This window comes from Perognathus longimembris, chromosome 17 (genome assembly GCF_023159225.1).
Source record: "Perognathus longimembris pacificus isolate PPM17 chromosome 17, ASM2315922v1, whole genome shotgun sequence".
Classification (NCBI taxonomy): Eukaryota; Metazoa; Chordata; class Mammalia; order Rodentia; family Heteromyidae; genus Perognathus; species Perognathus longimembris.
The window spans coordinates 56,552,663-56,572,745 of record NC_063177.1 but is presented as its reverse complement, the minus strand read 5'-3'; the positions used below and the strand labels follow the sequence as shown (position 1 = coordinate 56,572,745).

The 20,083-nt window shown below is 45.9% G+C and overlaps 1 protein-coding gene across 1 annotated transcript in view; it reads right to left on the bottom strand.

Moving 5' to 3' along the window:
* The window catches only part of Tbcd (tubulin folding cofactor D), a 148,507-nt gene that overhangs the window by 52,239 nt on the left and 76,185 nt on the right, over positions 1–20,083 (bottom strand). Inside the window, exon 14 of the mRNA XM_048366218.1 lies at positions 8,753–8,909. Coding sequence (XP_048222175.1) covers positions 8,753–8,909 — 157 coding nt within the window. The remainder of the gene's footprint in view (positions 1–8,752; positions 8,910–20,083) is intronic.

Genomic DNA, 20,083 nt, shown 5'->3' with positions numbered 1-20,083 from the left:
AGGGATGAGTGCTAGATCTTATGAGGCCAGAAGTAAGAAAATGCTCAAAAGAAAGAGGATCGTATGAGAAGATAAGGACACCAGCCAGCAGAGCCAGAGCTGGGAGGACTCAATCAACAAAAAGGAATGGAAGAGTATTGCTCTATAACCCCAGATGTAAACATAGGCTTCAATAAAAGAGGAAAAGGGAAGGAGAGAGGCTGTCTTACAAAGGCCCTCTGGCCAGCTCAAGTGGCCAACCTTCAGGAGACACATCCATCCAACTTCAGCAGTAACATTCTGAACTTCACCTGTCCTAACACCACACAATGGTTTCTGTGAATTGTCTTAGATACTACAAAACCAACCAAGACCTGCACACAAAGCTATACACCTGCTGCTGTTAACAAAACACATTTGGTATTTAAATGTATTCTCATAATAAACAAATTTTAAGTATCACACTTATATGCTAATAAGAGCTTTGTGGGCCTGGGCACAGGTGGCCCACGCCTATAATCCTAGCTACCCAGGAGGCTGAGATCTGAGGATCATAGTTCAAAGCCAGCCCAAGCAGGAAAGTATGTGAGACTCTTATCTCCACTAAAAACTACCAAAAAAGCTGGAAGTGGAACTGTGCCTCAAGTGGTAGAGTTCTAGCCCTGAGCAAAAGAAGCTCAGTGACATCACCAAGGCCAGGCCCTGAGTTCAAGCCCCAGAACCACCAGCACCAAAAGAAAAAGAGCTTTCTCTGTGTGTGTGTGTGTGTGTGTGTGTGTGTGTGTGTGTGTGTGTGTGAGAGAGAGAGAGAGAGAGAGAGAGAGAGAGAGAGAGAGAGAGAGTTTACTAGGAAAGGAAAGCACTTTCAATATACTGAAAGAGTCATCCCTAGGGAGAGAATGACAATGACTTTTACCCCAGCACAAGTTTTTATTGAATAGTTTTGCTTCTAAAACCCATAAAATCATGTTTTCTAGGAAAAGGAATTAGCCAAAGACCTGTTTCCCTTTAACCAGAGAAATGTGGGCTCCAGTCCATAATACTGCAAGGTCACATTTCACATTCAATTCTTAGAATTGCCATTTATGTGTGTTGGATTACTATTTTAAACTATAGAATATTGAGTAGTGAAGAGAGGGTGAAGCCATCTCTCTAACAAGCTGCTTTGACCTCTCCAAGGGCAAGGTGCAGACATCTAACCACCCTGCTAAGTCCTCTTCTGTTTTGCCCTGAGGCTGCAGACACTCCAACCCTGTCTAGGCAAGTTGACTGGAGTCCAGTTTCACTCAAGTGCTCTAGGGTGGCCGTGGCCACTGGGGAAAACAAACCCCATACACAGAGTCACCCACCCAGGCATCAGAGGAGTCAGAGGACAAAATGGACTTGGCTTCTGTCTCTCAGAATGAAGAGGTACCCACTGAACTGCATGTGCCAATGAAGCCGAAACTGTGCAAGAGGCAGTCACAGGCTGCTTTCCAGCTGCATGTATGTCATTCCCTCCACAAGGCCCATCCCCCAAAGCACAGGGTAGATATACTGCCCAATTCATGCTTTTTCATGAGTGACTGGGAAACGCTATAGACACATGTGACATAAATTGGCAGGAAGCGCCTGGGTGGCTCCTGTCCAGTCTCCTGGTGCACACCCACCTGCAGGCACCCCTCTTATGCGAGCACTAATCCCAGGAGCCCCAGCGGGCAGCCCTTTTCACAGCTGTCAGTGGGAGAACCAGCCTAGCCACTTCAACTCTTGCTGCTGGCCACTAATCACACAATCACTCTAGATTTGAGTGTTCTCAGAAATTCCAGTCCTCTGACAAGGAAAAGCAGTCTTTCACTTCTGGACGGCAACATCCATAAAGAACTCCCTACAGGATAAGCAAGCAATATGAGTAGTAGGCCACCGTAACCCAGATCTGGGTTACGTCTGCCTCAGAGACCCAGTCCAGCAAAAGCAGTAATGGCCTCACACAGTTTAAACAAGTTAGCTTTTCCTTGACAGGCAAACATCTTAAAGCAGTTGCTATTCCATTCATATATTTTACCAAACATACTAGGACAATGCTTTAAAAATATTGCTATTAACTGTCACCTAAGTTAAGTCAACAAGTGTGTGGGTGCCAATGAATATAATAGGATTTAGGGACTTACAAGTTCGACTGAATTTTTTAAAACTACTCTCTCATTTTCAGAACAAAACTGGCCTAACTAGATATACCAGTATGTTTCAAATGCAAACAGACTTCATGATGTTAGTTAATACAGATAGGAAAGCACCTTTCTAGCCCACTGCTCCCCGGGGTACCCACAGCAGATGAGCCACCCTATCCTTAGCATGAGTCACAACTCAGGAGCAGCCTTCAAGCCAGCAGTAATTGCTGCTGCAATTGTCTCCACCTGCTTGCTTTCATGAAGATTTCCCAACACCGAGATGTGGCTATGTCAGACAGAGATCTTCCTTCTTGTGGGACCAAGTCAGGAGGAAGCTAGCTGCATGTCTCAACCGGCCGCTCTAGGTTAGGTACCGCATTTCCACAGGTCCAGTGAGAACAGAACTCACCCTAACCTGTTTTTCTAATTTGCATGACATTAGGTAGCACTCAAAAACAAAATACACTGTTTCTACCCAAGTAATAATAACCACCATTTTAAATTTGTGTTGGAGGAAGATGATACTGAGGTTTGAACTCAGGGCTCTACACTTACCAGAAAGGCAATCAACTACTTTTGAGTCACTCCCCCCACCCCATTCTGGCTTTTTGCTGATTAGAGATAAGATTCTCTAAGGTGTGTTTCCTCAAGCTGGTTTTGAACCTCAGTCCTCAGATCTCAGCCTCCAGAGTAGCTGGGATTATAGGTGTGAGCCACCAGTGTCTTGCTGCTTTGTTCTTTTTGTGTTCCCTCCCATCCCCACCTCCCCTCAATTGGTCCTAAGGCTTGAATTCTGGACCTGGGCACTGACTCTGAGCTTTCTTTTTTTTTTTTTTTCTCAAGGCTAGCACTCTACCACTTGAGCCACAGCACCACTTCCAGCTTTTTCTGAGTAGTTCATTGGAGGTAAGAGTCTCACAGATTTTCCTGCCCAGGCTTGTTTTGAACCACGACCCTCAGACCTCAGTGATCTCCTGAGTAGCTAGGACTACCGGTGCCCGGCTTGCTTTGGTTATTTTCAAGGTCTTGATTTTTTCCCAAGCAAGCCTAGACTTTGATCCTCCTATTCACCTTTCCCATTATAGCTAGGATGATAGGTGCGTACCATCACACCCAACTATTTCTGTTGGATGGGATATCATAAACATTTTTTTTACCCTAGCAAGTCTAGAACTGCAATCCTCCCAATTTCAAGCCTTCCAAGTAGCTAGGATTATAGGCATGAGTCACTAGGCGTGGTATTAAGACCCCATTTCAACCAATGAAAGCTGGACACAGTGATACTCACCTGTCATCCCAACTATATAGCAAGCATGAATAGGAAGAGACCAACCTGGGCAATAAACAAGACCTTCTTAGAAAAAATAGCTAGAGCAAAAAAGGGTCCATGTGTAGCTCAATTGGTAGTAGGCCTAACTAGCAAGTACAAGGCCCCAAGTTCAAAATTCCAATACCTAAAAAAAAAATTTTTTTAAGATCAGAATAGTTCATCACCTGTACATATTTTTGCAAGTTGTCCACCACATTAAAAGATTAGACTTATCTTTGTCTGAATTTCCCTAGCCCAGAAACAAAAGCAAAGCTCACTCATGGTGAAAACTTCAAAGAGCTTTTGGGTCATACCAGAGCCAGTAAAAGAAATGGTTTCTCTAGTCAGTGCTGAGCTGGACTGTTCCTGAAAACATTTCTCTCTCTGGAAGCTAGGCTATCTGGGAGGCTAGGCAAGAACAAGACATAGCTTTAAGCAACAGTTGCCATTTCCTGAGTTTTCAGGACAATCTTGCCCTCCAGGTAGAAATCTCAATGAGCCAATCCCAGGCCCCTTACAGGCACCCCACGCTGCCCAGCCGGTTTGGTTTGCTCAGTGGAGGCGAGAGTTGAGAGCTGCCCCTGGCACAGGCGGGCCTGAGCCTGGGCGGGAGTAATAATCAACAGGAGCTCAGCTTACAGAAGAGTTTCAGGTGAGGAAATCATTGGAAGGTGACAGGCAGACCTGGCAGCAATGTGGAGTTCACTTTCTTTTCCTTCCTGCAAATTGGTTTTTGATTACTGGTCAGAAGGAATGTTTTAGACAAATATGCAACCATTCTAACACATTTTCACCTCAACACACCTGGCTTTTCAAGAAAACCCATGCATGCCATAGTCATTCTATCTCCAGCTATACATGCACAAAGCTTGGGAAAAGTGGCCTTTCAAAAGCAATCAGCACAACTCCGTAAGTGACTTAAAATATGTCTAGAAAGCTCCTTTGTCATATTCCTAAAACAGAAAGGGGCAATTCACGCGAGCAGTTAATTAATCCAGCTTCTTTTAAACACACACACACACACACACACACACACACACTAGCTAGGAAAAGTGATTCGGTACCCCTGTGTTGGTCCTCTGAAGACTAGAATACTGGGAAGTGACAGGTGCTCCTCTGATCACTGCCCCAGCTTTCTGTCAGATGTGTCCACTTCACTTAGGGGACTGCACCTTGACCTCAACTGTCCATTTGTATAGGATCTACTGAGAAGTTTGTGAAAGTAGGTTATCAAGATTTTATCATGTGCCAGAATTAATGGCTTTAAAAAGTGTCATTAACGCACAACAATCACTCATGAAGAACCAAGGCAGCAGTGCTGAAGGCACACCCGACAGACCGATACTGGGCGGTGCAAAGCTTAAGGCTAGAAGGCAAGCAAATGCTCCTTCTCACTGGTGCACCTGACTCATCCCTCCACATGCCCCCTCCACCACCCACTGAAGCCTCAAGTCAGATGAGCCAGGAAGGGCTAAGCACAGGTTTCCTCAGAACCTGTGGAACCAGAAACCTATACAGCTCCAAAGGGCATCACTACCCATTGGAGCTGGCATGAGCAGAGGGGCCAGGGGCCTTCTCAGCAGAAACTCCACAGCAGCCAATATTGGCCTGCTGACTCTTGGCTTAGGACAAAGAAATCAAGAGGCCATGAAGGAGGAGAAGGCCAGCAGCTCTAGCACCACACAGCTATGGCTTCTGTGTGTGACACACAGATGTGCACTCCACAGCAATTCCTTAGGCTTGGTCAATAAATCAACAAGGTTCATCTTCCCCTGAGCAAATGACTAACATGAGATTCCACAGACTGAGGGTGGACACAGCCACATGCCAATTATTCCACAGTCAGTTCTAGAGACTAAGTCATTCCCAAAGCCTCAGGTATACACTTAGGCCACTTCCATGCCCACCGACCAAGCCCTAGCAGAAGTCACCTCCCTAGACTACATCCTCCTCAGGAGGCCTATATTCCCTCCACAGGGGATCCATGGGGAAGGCTTAGTCCATACAAACTCCAGACAGACTATACCCAGCCCACATGCTGTGGTCACCACAGAAAGTAAATTTCTTTGCTAGGAACCTACACAGGGCCAGCTCCAAAAGCTCAGCTCTCTCTTTTCTCCAAATGCCAAAGGGGATGACCCCAGAGTAAAAGGTACCAGGTCCCTCAGCAATTGTGGAAACTTCACACCACACTCAGCCTAAGACATGAATGCACTGGGCCCTGAGAATATACAGCCACCCAAAGACCAGAGCGCAAGATCTGGAACACTTGATACCACAGCACCAAACTAGAACCAGACTTCAGACCATGTCACACAAAGACAAGGGTCCATTCTATCAGCCAGTTTGGGGTTTTGCTTTTTTCAAAAACTGGGGTTTTCTTCTACAAAATCTATATAGAGATTTTGTAATATAAGTTCTGAAATCTTGGGATGTAAGTAGGCTCCTGGCAAGAATTTGTGGTCAAGACTTTTCACTGTTGGCCCAACTGCCCCCTTCACTCAGGGGGATGTCATTGGTTGGGATGGTTGTACTTGCACCTTTCCACTTCAAAGGTGGCAGGCAGCTCAGCCTTGTGATTCCATTGTTACTGAGAAAAAATAGGGCAAGAGGTACACGGCTATCTGACCTGACTGTATGGTCCACCACACAACCAAGTCCATGCTTCACACAACCGCTTTGCATCTTTCCTCCAATCAGACCAGAGACAGTGCCACACAAGCAAGTCCACGCTCCTTATCCACCCTCGGCAACTTTCCTCCTCCAGTCTTGCCTCTTCCCCACTAGCTGGGCCAGAGACAGCACCCAGAAGGCCAGAGAAGAGGCGAAAGGAATCTATTATGACTATTTTCACTTACAAGTGGGGAGCAGCTGCACATCTGAGTCAAGGGTTCTCTAAAGTCTCTTGGTAGGTCAGCATCATGCCACCATACCTGACCCCACACCTGGCTCTGGATCTGCCAGCCCTCAACACTGTTTCCTCATCATCCTCAGAGAAGCCAGGTATTAACAGCTCCCGACCACTGCAGAGAGGTGCTGCAGAAGAACAAGATGCCATTGATTAATGGGCTTTCCTTGCTCAATGAATGACAACTGACATGAACATGAGAAAAGTTATTTTGCTTTTGCTTCCTAGTTACAGGTCAGCTTCCAAAAAACTGAGAAGAAAGCAGACAAAGTCCAGTTGTCAGTGGCTCATGTTTGTAATCCTAGCTACTCAAGAGGCTGAGATCTGAGAATTGTGGTTCCAAATTACCAGGAAAAAGAAAGGGCCCAAAGTGACACATGCACATGATAGAGCACCAGCTATGAGCAGGAAAAGATGGCAATGTAAGGCCCTGAGTTCAAGCCCCAATATGTGTACAAATACATATACACACACAGAGAGAAACAGAGACAAAGAGAAAGAAATGGAAGCAGCAGAAAGGTCCTTTCCCAAAGCCATATAAATAGCAAACAGCTCAGTATACATAGCAGGGGAGCAAAAGGCAGAAAACAACAGGCTGTGGGCAGGTCCAGATGGTCAGCAGAGGCCATGGCCCTCCCAGAACTACTCATGAAGGCCATCCCAGCAAGACCTCTAACTGGTAGCATGGTCAAATTGGCTGTCAGGCACAATGATGGACAGAGAGATGCAGTCATACCTGCTATTGGACATCTCTGGGTCTCCCTGGCCTTAGATAACCACCTGCCAACACGAGACCCTGCAGCCCCACCACTTCCCTCCAAGGGGTGGACAACAACATGTTTACAACTTCCTCAGAAGCACCTTATCTCCCAGAATGAGACAGAATCCTCCTCTGGATCAAGAGATATAGACCTCTAGGAAGCAAATAGACTCAAAGTCCCTTTTTGAACCCTGCTCACTATGGGTAAGAAGACATTCCTGAGAACACAGGTAAGCTCCAGTCACTGGAACCCTCGGGACCCACTGGCTTGACTGGAGGCCACCAGTAGTTGTCCCATGGCATTCTAATGGCAAACAGGCCAAGGCCTCCAACAGATGTTCACACACTGACTAAGGATGAGGGTCCTGTGAAGACCTCACAGGGTGACAGCCTCAGAGCCACTCACACCTATCCCTAGGATCCTTAGTAAACAAATGACAAGCCACTGCCAGCTTCCTCAGCCTAATTTCATGAATCAGACCAGTGCACGAAAACTAAACTAAGAAGTTGTTTAGGTTATGTAAATGTAGCCCCTTTGTACATCACCTGTTTTAGTAACAATTGAAAATTAAATATATATGAAATATACTCTTTATCTGACTTATATAACCATAAACCTTTGTACATTACCTTTATAGTAACAATAAAAAATTAAATTAAAAAAAAAGTTGCCGCCACGAGCCAATGACTCACGCCTGTAATCCTAGCTACTCAGGAGGCTGAGATCTGAGGATTGCAGTTCAAAGACAGTCCTAGAAGGAATGTCCATGAGACTTTTATCTCCAATTAACCACCAGAAAACCAGAAGTGGAGCTGTGGCTCAAAATGGTAGTGCACTAGCCTGAGCAAAAGAGCTCAGGGGGAGCACCCGGGCCCTAAGTTCAAGCGTCACAACCAACCAACCAAAAAAAAGCTCAGAGACAGTGTCTAGACCCCAAGTACAAATGCTAGAACTGACACAAAAAGAAGTTGCTGTAGTAAGGGCATGGCTGTTTTGCAACTTTCCAAGAAAAAACAAAACAAAAAAATGACTGACTCCTGGAAATCCAGCAGAATACTGTTACCAGCCAATAAAGGAGCACTGGCAGAAGCCCTCTTCCCAGCTGCCTCTGGCCCCCTCCTTAGCCTGGAACCTCACCACCAATAGCCAGAGGTACGGGACTTTGGACACAGCAACCTGCTAGCTCCACTTCTTTCCCCAGGACACATCCCCTCCTCAAAAAGCTCCCCAGACACTGTTTGCATTTCACATTGCTGGACTGAAATGTGACCCAGGAGTGCTGTGAATAAACCCCAACAAACATTAGAGAGTCAGGGCCATCAGCAACAACAGGTGATTGCTACCTTTCAGAACTACTGAAGTGCAGGCTGCAGGCACTAAGTTTCCAGGGCCGCTACGGCCAGCCTCACTACCACTTGCCCCTACACACCCCCTGAAAGGCTCAAAGGCACTGACCACCTCACCCAAGAACCTGCCCACAGCCCAAGCCTCCTCCTAGACACCCACCTGCCAACAGGAGGGAACTATTCTGGGGCTGCTTCATGTTATAGAGCAGAAAACAAACATTCTGTGTCATCACTCTTGATGCAACATCAAGGGAATAACAGACATGTCCACCATACAGCACAAGACGAACAGGTTTTACCTGGAAATGGCAGTCACGAAGGGTTTCAGCTCCTGTGGCTCATAGGCCCGTGCAAAGGCCCAGCACACATAGCAGGCAGCATCCCTGACATTGGCACCCACACTGCAGGCGCCCCACTTCTTGTCGTAGGTCAGTGCCTTCAGGATCACGGTGACCACTGGCAGAAGACAAAGAAAGTAAGCAGCCAGCAAAAGGCCACAGGGAAGGAACATAGAGAAATGGTGTACATGGTCACAACCTGGTTAGAAAACAAATATCTGAAGAGAAAACAAATTCACCAATTCAAATCAGGAGGGAAAGTATTTTTAAAAGGATCCTCAAGAACTACATGAAGCCGGGCACCAGTGGCTCATGCCTGTAATCCTAGCTACTAAGGAGGCTGAGATCTAAGCCTAGAAAGTTGGTGACACTCTTCTCTCTAGTTAGCCACAAAAAAAGCTGAAGTGAGCTATGGCATAAATGGTAGAGTGCTATCCTTGAGCAAAAAGATGCCAAGGACAGTTCCCAAGTCCTGAGTTCAAGCCCCAAGACCAGAACCATGAAGAAATGATGGTTCCTTCAGAAAGGCATGGCAATGCTGAGGCCACCAAGGCTAACAGCTGTGCTGAGAAACTAAGATACAGGAGCCTGCTGGAATAAAGGGGGCTTATACATTAAGTGGGGGCCTCAAAGACACCTACAAATAGGCAGAAGGATCTGAAGTGTCAGGACATAGGCCAAGTCTTCTCATCACAGGACCTCAGCAACCTCCAGGGAGGAGAGAGGACACCATGATACCGGAACCAGTCAGTCAGGGGTCCTGAGGCCTTCAGGACTGAGGAAACAGACGCAGTGACTCGGGCTTCAGTAGCCCGATGTCAACTCAGGTATTACCTGAAGGTTTTATTATCTCCAACTCCACAGCCTGAAGCAGCTAAGGAAAGGTGGTGCCTGGGGTTACTCCTCCAGTCCACTAGAGATCTGCAGCCCAGGACCTACTAGCACACATGCAACTGATGATGGAAGCCATACAGGGGAAACTAAAACTTTAGGTAAGAGTATTAGATTGGTACATTGTGTATTGTATATATGTCTACCTGACCTAGGGAAGTGAAAGAAAAAACAGGGTGTAAGATATCACAAGAAATGTACACACTGCCCTACTATGTAAATGTACCCTTTTTGCACAACACCTTGTCAAAAATTTGTGTTTAATTAATAAATAAATTACAAAAAAAAGAGTATTAGAACATTTCAAGTTTTATTCTATCTGTTCAGTTTATCAGGTCCGTTTTTCTCAAGTGGCTTGGGAAGGGTTTGCTTATCAATGCTTAACACATTCACTACTTAAAAATAAAATGCATTACATTTATGAAAATACTAAAGGAAATTTAATTTTGTAAATAAACCACTTTTAAAACCTTTTAGAAGTGATTATAATAGAAAATATAACATAAAACACTTAAGAAAAAACTTTAGTTTGCAATTCAATGACAGAGTATTGATTTTTTTTTAATAATTACACCAAATTGGATTTTCTGAAAGACACTGCTAAAAGTCTATTTCTGGATCCAAGATAGACAACTAAATAGACCACTAAATAGCTCACCCAGGTATCTACAAAATTATTAAGAACAGTAAGCCAGATATCACTGGCTCACACCTGAAATTCTAGCTATTCAAGAGGTTGAGACCTGAAAGATATCAGTTTGAAGCCAGCCCAAGCTTAAAAGTCAGAAAGAGAAGTGGTACTGTGGCTCAAGTGGTAGAGTGCTAGCCTTGAGCTGAAAAGCACAGGAACAGCACCTAGGCCCAGAGTTCAAGTCCCATGCCCAACCCAAAAAAAAAAAAAAAAAAGTAAACAAGACTGCATCTCCAATTAACCAGCAAAAAGCTAAGCTGAAGGTATGGCTCAAGTAGTAGAACAGCAGCTGAACAAGCAAACTAAGTGAAAACATAAGACCTTGAGTTCAAGCCCCAGGGCTGGCTAAGTAATAATAATAATAATTATTAATAATAATAATAATAAAGTGAGCCACATGCCAGTGGTTCACACCTGAAATCCTAGCTCTTCAAAAGCTAAGACTGGGAGGGTGGTAGTTCCAGGCCAGCCAAGGCAGAAAAGTTCACAAGACTATCTCAACAAAAGTAACTGGGCACTGTGGTAGTGCCTGTCATTCAGCTATAATGGGAAACATAAAATAGAAGGATTGGATTGCAAATCTACTTGCACAGTTGGGCAAGAAGCAAGATCCTGTCTCAAAAATAATCAGCACAAGGCATGCACTGGTGGCTCACACATGTAATCCTAGCTACTCAGGAAGTTGAGATCTGAGGATTGCAGTTCAAAGCCAGCCTGGGCAGCAAAGTCCATGAGACTCATCTCCAATTAACCACCAGAAAGCCGGAAGTGGCTCTGTGGCTCAAGTGGTAGAGTGCTAGCCTTGAGCTGAAGAGCTCAGAGACAGTGCCCAGGCCAAGTTCAAGCCCCACGACCAACAAAAAAATAAAAAATAATAATAATAACCAGCACAACAAAGGATTAGAGGTGTGGTGCACTGATTGGTAGGATGGCTGCCTGGCAAGACCAAGCCCCTTAGCTTAAACCATAATACCAGGAAAAAAGAAGGAAGAATAAAAATGTATAATCATCTATCCATGGAGGAAGCCTTTCTGCTCCCCATTACAGCAGTCACCTCAGCAGGATCCCTGTGACCAACTAGCAGGTGACCAGATGACCTCATATGACAGGCAAAGAAAGGGTGACAGATCTCCAGGTCCACACAACAAAAGTCACAAGCACCAGGCAAGGCCACAGAACATCCTGCTGACAAACACAGCTCCAGCAGTGCCCACAGCAAGTGGTTCTGAGGCAGTCTAGATTCATGGACTGCCCTCACTGGTCAGGTGTCAGCTGCAGACAATTGCCATGGAGTTCACACACACAAGAATGGTACAAGGTCTGGGAAGGTCACTCAGAACAACTCACACTTGGAGTCAGAGCTGACAGAGAACCCAGACAACACAGTTCAAAAGTCAGCAAGGGCAATGATATGACGTGCAGCACCCAGGCACTCCAAGGCAGGATGAGAAGGCTACCTCACCAGGAGTGTTCACACCAGACGGAGGATGCTCCACTTGTGTATGCCAGACCCATCCACCCAACAGCCCCAGCCTTGTGACCTGCCAGAAGTCAGAGGTGTGGCACTCCAGTGTGGATGCACAAAGCACTGATGACTTGTGTATGCAATTGCCACACACCACAGGGCTAGGAGTATGACTTGAGTGCTAGAAGACCTTAGGTTCAATCCTTATTTGGGGTAAGGGGAAAAAAAATCACATAACTACAGTCCTATGTATATTATATACAAATTTCCTTCTGCCTTTTTGCTCCTAAGGATTTTTAATAGCAACAAACAATAGATGTGTTTTTTCAGATGGTCTTTTTTAACTTACTTGAAACTACATAAAATGAGCTTAATTTAAATAAAAAAACAAACTTGTAGCTAAGGCTAAATCTACTTCCACCAGGTTATAAGCACCCCAAGGCAAGATCTATCACTCTGCCAAGTCTCATTTCCTGAATCCAGCAACAAGAAGACACACCATTTGGGACATGATGTAGCCCCTAAACATCCAAGACAACGAACTGACTCCCAAGCAGCTACTCTTGCTAACGGCCACTCTGTTTTCTGGGGCCCAGTGCACTATTCCCACTACCTGCCCCTTCAGAGCCCTTCAGCTCCTACCAGATCTTCACTAGCCTCCAAGTATCTCTCTGGCCTGAATTCGACTACAGAACACATCCCAGGCCAACACCATCCCCACCCCATCCCACAACCCCCACATACACACCTCACTCCTGGACAGGGTTCCTCCCTACTTCAAGCTGGAGCTGACAACACTAAGCAGATTCCACAGAGCAGACTCTATGTTTCTTTTGAACATGGAGTTTGCCACCAGGTCCATGGAACCTGTGTGAAACACAGCCTAACAAGGGAGCACCACTGTGCTGCTGTATATTATACACACAACTATCTTAACTTGAACTACACAAAACCTACAACACTTAAATGTCCTCAGCTGTTCTACCTAAAACAATCCTAGAATTGTTCTCAGTTTGCTGGTGTGGCTCAAACACACTACTGTACTAATAGAGCTGCCCTCTCAGGGCCAAGAAATGTCAAGATAATTGGCTGTGGCACCTGGGGGGGGGGGGGGGTAGCGAGTGTGGTATTGCTGCCAGCCAGACTCCCTAGGGCTCCCGTGGGCATGGTGGCCCAAATGCTCTGGGCAAGGCCAGCCAGCAAGCCCATGGCCTGGGGGAAATCCAGATGCTCTCTCCAAGTGTCAATTTATCACTCCACAGGACAAAATCAATTTCTAAGCAGACAACTACGTGTGCAGTGTCAGCACTCCTGATGCCCACTTCATGCCTCTCCTGCAACCAGTTCCACACCAGGAAGGGCAGCCTTGCTGGGTAGATACAGTCTTGCACCCCAGCACACCAAAGACCTGCAGAACTTGAGGCTGGATGGGAAGCCATTTTATGCACCCACGTTGAAGAAAGATGGTTTTAGAAAATAACTCTCTAAATACCTAGCAACAAACTAACCACAACTCAAGAGGGTGGATCTTCCTCTACCAAAAGCATCATCCCAACACAAAGACCTCTCAGACATGACACGCTCACTGCTGGGAAAACCGACAGCATCATCCTGACACACAGGCCTTTCAGGCATGACCTGTCCCTTGCAGAGAGAACTGACAGTATCCAGACCTCTCAGGCATGACCTGCTCACTCCAAGGAGAGCCAACCGCCTGAGATTGCCCAGGTGGGTCCCACCACTTGACCAATATCTATGTCTCAAGGAAGGTCAGTGTGTTAGGGGCCATGGGAGCCACATATTAGAGGAGCCAATGCACACCTTGCCAGTTCTGCTGTGTTCTGGGGTAGCTGCCTGGCCTTCCAATGTCACAAAGGTACTATTTCTGTGTCTTTCCTTAGACCTAAGACAGAAAAGCATTGCATTCAGCCTGCTGGAGCTCCACAGCAGAGATCTGGCCAGCTCTCTTCTACCCTAGCACACAATATGGTCTTCACAAACTATATACCATCATTCTCCTATTGAAAACCCCAAAGATCCTCCACAAACCCACATAAACATCAGGAGCCAACATGCAATGCAGATGAGCAGATGACTGCAAGAAACCTTCAAAACCTCACTGCCTATTAGTGGCCAAGTGAGAGTGAACATTTCACCCATAGGTCTCTGAAAACAAATGATTTGTTCAGCTCAGGATAAAGAGCAAAATGGCAGATCCTGTACCAAGAAACAAGGAAACCAGACTACAGCCTATGATTCATCTCAGGGCAATGAGAGCTACAACCTGACATGAGAAGACAGGTTGGGCCTGTTTCTACTGCTCCTGAGAGTGGACCTGACTTCCTTAGTCTATGTCTAGCCTCTACCACATGAAGGTGAGACCCTGGGCTTCAGCTAACAGTGTACTGGGCACTCACAAAGCAACAGGGGTGAGGAGGACCTGCAAAGTCTTTACTCTGAACTTTTATACAGTTATTATCATAGAAAATTCAGAAACAGATCTTTCCAGATGCAACAGGTTTTAAATAAGGAAACTGTTCAATAGCTTTGAACAAAAACCTTTCTCATGGTTCCAATTACATGCTGCAAGTGCATGTCAAATATATATCATACCCCAGAGGGCTTCCTTTTGGCAAGTGGAGTCCAGCAGTGTAATTTAAATACCCTTCTCTCTAGACAGCATGTCGTTTGTTAAATGCCAACTGCCTAAGGAAAAGGCAGCCTCCAGGTGAGAGGAACAACTTAACCCCCAGAGCCCCACATTCCTCACCGTACAGTCTGTGGAGCCTGCAAGCCCAGGGAACACAGGGATCCTGGTACTCTCTGCAGAGGTAGGAACAATCCAACCATAAAAATCATCACACAGTTATGCCTCTCAATAACCAATGAACTACACTAATTTAAAACAAGTCATGGCACTAGGCATTCATGGATTATATGGGTTCCTGAAGCATAACTGGTGCAAACCCCAGGCCTTACTTGACTTTCCCAATTCAAACAGGATAACGAACATGCAGAGCTAATGATATACAGTGGCATGGGGCATCGGGATGATATGGTCCTAAGATAAGAGCACAGAAAATGTGGGCACCTACAAAAAAGATTCATCCAAGAAGACTGACCACAGACAGGGCACCGACCGTGACCCTACTACGTGGGGCAGCAGCTCCCAGCCTATGCCTGAGCACAATCACATGCCCTGAGCTACCACATCCCAAGATGGGACTGCATTCAGTGCCTGAGTACCAAGTTCCAGGAGCAGGTGTGGCTGCACAACCTGCCTCTCATACCAACAGCCATCATACCTTCCTCAAGAATGTAGTCCAACTTGCTCAAGAAAAACTGCCCACATTCAATTTCCTGAGGACAAGAGAAAATGGCAGAAAACAGAGCTCCTCAAACCTCTGGGTTCTCAGTTCCCAGAGGATGTGGTAAAACTTGCCCCAGAGGTCCTTGCTGGGCTATAGGAGCAGCAGCCAGCCCCGTGGCACAACACCTATAATTACCCAGGAGGAAGTGTACACCAGTGGCCTCCACCCACTCTGGAAGGGCCAGGAACCCATCTTCCAAGAGTACACCTTTGCATGCTTGATGCTGCTGCTACACACCTTCAGGTGTCACGTGGTTATGTGCCTCAGGCAGAGTAAGGTCATATGCTTCAAGCCCTCACTCACTCCATGGGAAGATCCCATCACCACAAAAGGCCTGGGAAACACACCATTCAGCAACCCCACAGCTAAGAACCATGGCCCATCTGGCAAGGTTTAAGAAGACTTCTCCGAGCCAAGTGTCCTTGGGATTGCATGAGATGTTCCCACAGGCAAGAGACACAACCACCAGCTCAGCACTGCCTTTACCATGGCACACGTTAGCTAGAAAAAAGAAAGACCTTTCCCCAGAGAAATGCAGTTACAGTAGAAGACACTTCTGCATTAGGTAAAATCTTGAGGAGGGACCATCAGAATGCTAAGAAGTAAAAAGCAAAAGACAAGAAGGTAACAAACAGTACAAGAAATGTATCCAATGCCTAACGTATGAAACTGTAACCTCTCTGTACATCACTTCGACAATAAATAAGAAAAAAAAAAAGTGTCTACAGCTTCCCTCTGACCACATTCCACCCTGGCACTGAGCATAGTTCCTGCCACACCACATCCAGGCCACAGAGTCCAACCAAGCCTGCTCAGTGACTCTTAGTGTGGCAAATCCTCCAGTGTTTCCTGAGACGGGAAACATAACAGTGAGACGCTTAAATGGACCTCCATCCCAAATAGCTGGAGATCCAGAGGAAATCAGAAGCTTGGGCACCATGTACTAACTTTTCTGATAAATGTGGTCACAGATAGAGAAGAGTCAGGATAGGGCATGGCACTGGGGGAACATGTGAGTCCTGTCATGATGCTATATTAGAATCTCTACCATAAAGGTGGTTTAAGCTGTACCTGGGACAATAGCTGACACATGTGTACACACACACACACACACACACACACACACACACACACACACACACACACACACCCCTCTGGAAATCTCTGCCAGCTAGACTATACCCAGACCAGCATCCTGACTTGGATGCTGTGGTTCTGTGTGACATACAAGGGAAGGACACAGGAACTCAACATGCTTTGCAACATCTTATGAATTTATTATTATTTCAAAAAGAATAAATAGTAAGGGAAACGTGTGATTTGAATACGGAGTTTCCTCTCAGAAAGGCTCTTATGCTATAGGCATGGTCCCAGCTGCTGAGAAAATCAAGAGATAGTTGGATCCTGAGGTCTCTGACCTAATCAATTGGTTAATCCATAGATGAATTCATACTGAAGACTATACAGAAGTAGGTCACTGGGGAGGTGGTTGGAGGGCACATCTTGTAACTAGACCCTTCCTGTGTCTCTCTCCACTTCTTAGCCACCATGATGTGAGTAGCTCTCTGCTCACCTAAACCCATTCCACCATGATGCTCTGCCTCACCACAGGGCTAAGCAATAAATTCAGTCAAACACTGACTGAAACCATCAGCCAAATTCTTCCTTAAGTTGTTCTCTCCAGTATTCTGTCCATGAGTTTTCATACAACCTCATGAACCCCACCCTACATATCCATACCCCACAGATCCCAACCCACTCATCCACTATGCATACAATCCCACAGACCCTATCCTACACTACCCATAACAGCATGCACAACAGCCCTCTGAACTCCATTTTGTGTTGTCTGTGACAGGCCAGCATAGGAGGTTCTAAGCAAAGTCAGTATGGTCTCCCAGGGAGCAAAGCTCTGCAAACAAAAGAAGGACCACTATAGCACCTCCACCATCATCAATAATCGTCAGTGCATCTGCTGACTCCCACAGCCATAGAAGTGCTGGCCTCCACCCAGGCCAGCCCTGCCAAGGTTCATATATAGTGCTAAACTATTTATTTTCCAGAAATCCTAGTTGTTCTTTGCCAATAAAATGCATTCAGGATCACTGAACAACCATCACTTTTAAGGAAACACAGGAATAGCTTCCTCCATCTTTGCTATACATTCCCCTTGCTACAGCAGACTAGCAGGCAAGAACCTTTCAGTTCCTGTTCACTGCCAGGGCCATAGGCTACCAAAGGGGAAGAATGTGAACACAGCAAAACCAGAGTCAAGAGGCATCTCTTGGAGCTAGGGTGTGCTCCTCAGCTCATGCCACACTGCTGGCACAGAAACAGCCACAGCTAATGACAGAGTGACAAGAACAACAGCTTGAAAGAAGCAAAAACAGCGTCCAGAAGGATTAAAGGCTTGACCAGGAAGTCCAGACCAGTTCTACACTGGCTTATGGCCAGGATCCTGAGCCCCCAGGGTCTAGAACTCCAGTGCCCCAAAACATACCCTGGCCTTTGGGGTATGTTTCACAGCCACAAGGACCCTAGAAGCCATGGTTGCTTAACATGTGCAGTCAGCAGCCCTGATACACAAAGTCCCAGGAAGGAGCAAGTAACCCCTCAGGTGGGGGCACATCTGACACAGTGATACATTCTCAGTGTGGTTCCCTCCCTAACACATCGTGTGTCTATGCATCTTGGGTTACCGGTGGTCATGGATAGGTGGTACAGCAGTTCCTAAACCACCTTCCTGGTGGGTCTGACATAGCCCCTGGTAGGCCTCAGACTCTTCATCATCATACCTCCTGGCAGTCAGCCCTGGCCTCCAGTTCTGAATGACGTTTGATTGCCAATTCACAATTCTAAATTCCTATCATTGCACTTCCTATGAGGTTCACACGTGTATTACATACCATGCTCACAACACAACGCAGCTCCTATCACCTGCAGTAGCTGCTACTCAGGGCAGCACTCCCCATGAGACTGCAGGGGGGTATCCCTCCAAAATGCTTATGTGTCAAAGTCTTGGTCCCCATATGGTAGATCCAACCACTGACAAGACCATGAGATCTCTGACTCTATCAGTGTGATAATTAACCAAATAATTAATTAATTCAATAGATTCACTGTGGTTCAAGGTCTTTGTTTCATTTTGCTTTTTTGAGATAAAGTCTTGCTATACAGCCCAGGTTGGCCTCAAACTCACAATCCTCTAGCATCAGACTCCTGAGGACCACAGACTTACACCACCACTCCACACCGGTTTCATAATTTGAAACTATTATTGGGAGGTGGAAGAAAGGGCAGGAAATAGAATCTAGCTGGAGGAAGCAGGCCAGTGGAGCATGTCTTTGGGAGACAGTATCTTATCTGGCCATACACATCCACTTCTTGGCCACAATGGTTTGGTTACATGCTCCTCCAAAACATATTCCCATTGCTATGAAGTCCAAAGTAATGAGTCTCACTGATCTTGAACTAAAACCTCAGAAACCAGGGGCCAAGATAAATCTTCCCTCTTAGTGGCTTATGTCAGGCATTTTGTCATAGTAACAAGAGGCTAATAACACAGGGACACAGCACTGAAGATCACATCATCATAGAGAGCCAATTTCAAATGTAATGAAGATAGACTCAGGAATGAGGACATGGATGGGATCCGATGCAGGAGCCAAGGGCCTTATCCACACTTCTGCACAAATAGGATCTGGAATACAGTCCCTTATCCCCATAAGTCTAAAGCCGAGCAGGTCAGACCTGTGGTACATCATCACACACAAGCAGTTTTGATGTGCTACTGCCACAACTCTGTGGAGTGTGAATCTAAAGGTGTGCTGGCTGCACAGTTCCCAGCCAAACTAGCTATGTTCCCTTTACACCAAGTAGTTGGCTAGCAAAACACAGACAAAGTCAAAAGGATGTTGACCAGATAGCAAGATTTTTCATTAAGATTCAAAAAATAGGGCTGGGAATATGGCCTACTGGTAGAGTGCTTGCCTCACACACATGAAGCCCTGTTCGATTCCTCAACATCACATATACAGAAGTAGCACTGTGGTAGAGTGTTAGCCTTGAGCAAAAAGAAGCCAGGGACAGTGCTCTGGCCCTGAGTTCAAGCCCCAGGACTGAAAAAAAATTTTCAAAAAGTACTTTTGATTAAAAATAATAATAACCAGCATAAATAACTATGCTGGTGGCTTACACCTGTAATCCTAGCTCTTCAGGAGGCAAATTCCTAGAGAATCAAAGCCAATCTGGGCAGAAGTCTGTGAGACTCCATCTCCAGTTAACCAGCAAAATGCCAACTGGAGACATGGCTCAAGTGGCAAAGTGCTAACCACAAGCAAAAAAAGACTAAACAAGAGTATATGATCCAGGCCATCAGTAGTTCATGCTAGATTACAGAATCTTAGCTCCTTGGGAGGCTGAGATCTGAGGATCGAGGTTTGAAGCCAGCCTGGGCAGAAAAGCCCATTAAGACTCTTATCTCCAATTAACCACAAAAAGCCAGAGTGGAACTGGGGCTCAAGTAGTAGAGTGCTAGCCCTGAGCACAAAAGCTCAGGGACAGTGGCCAGGCCCTGTGTTCAAGGCCCAAGGGGGGAGCGGGAGGGGAATAAACAGAGAGGAGAGAGAGAGAGAGAACATGGTCCAGAGTTCAAGTACTGGAGTGGGAGGGAGGCATAAAGAAATAATAATAGAAAATAAAAGAAAAGTGTATATCTGAGGATACTGCACATCCAATATCATGGCACTATCCCAGGTCCCAAGTATCACAGTTCAGTTCTAGCTCAAAACTAATTTCAATTTTCAAAGCAAAAAGACAGAGCATGCTCATCATCATTTTGACAGGCTGACACTTTTATTTCGCATTCTTTTCAG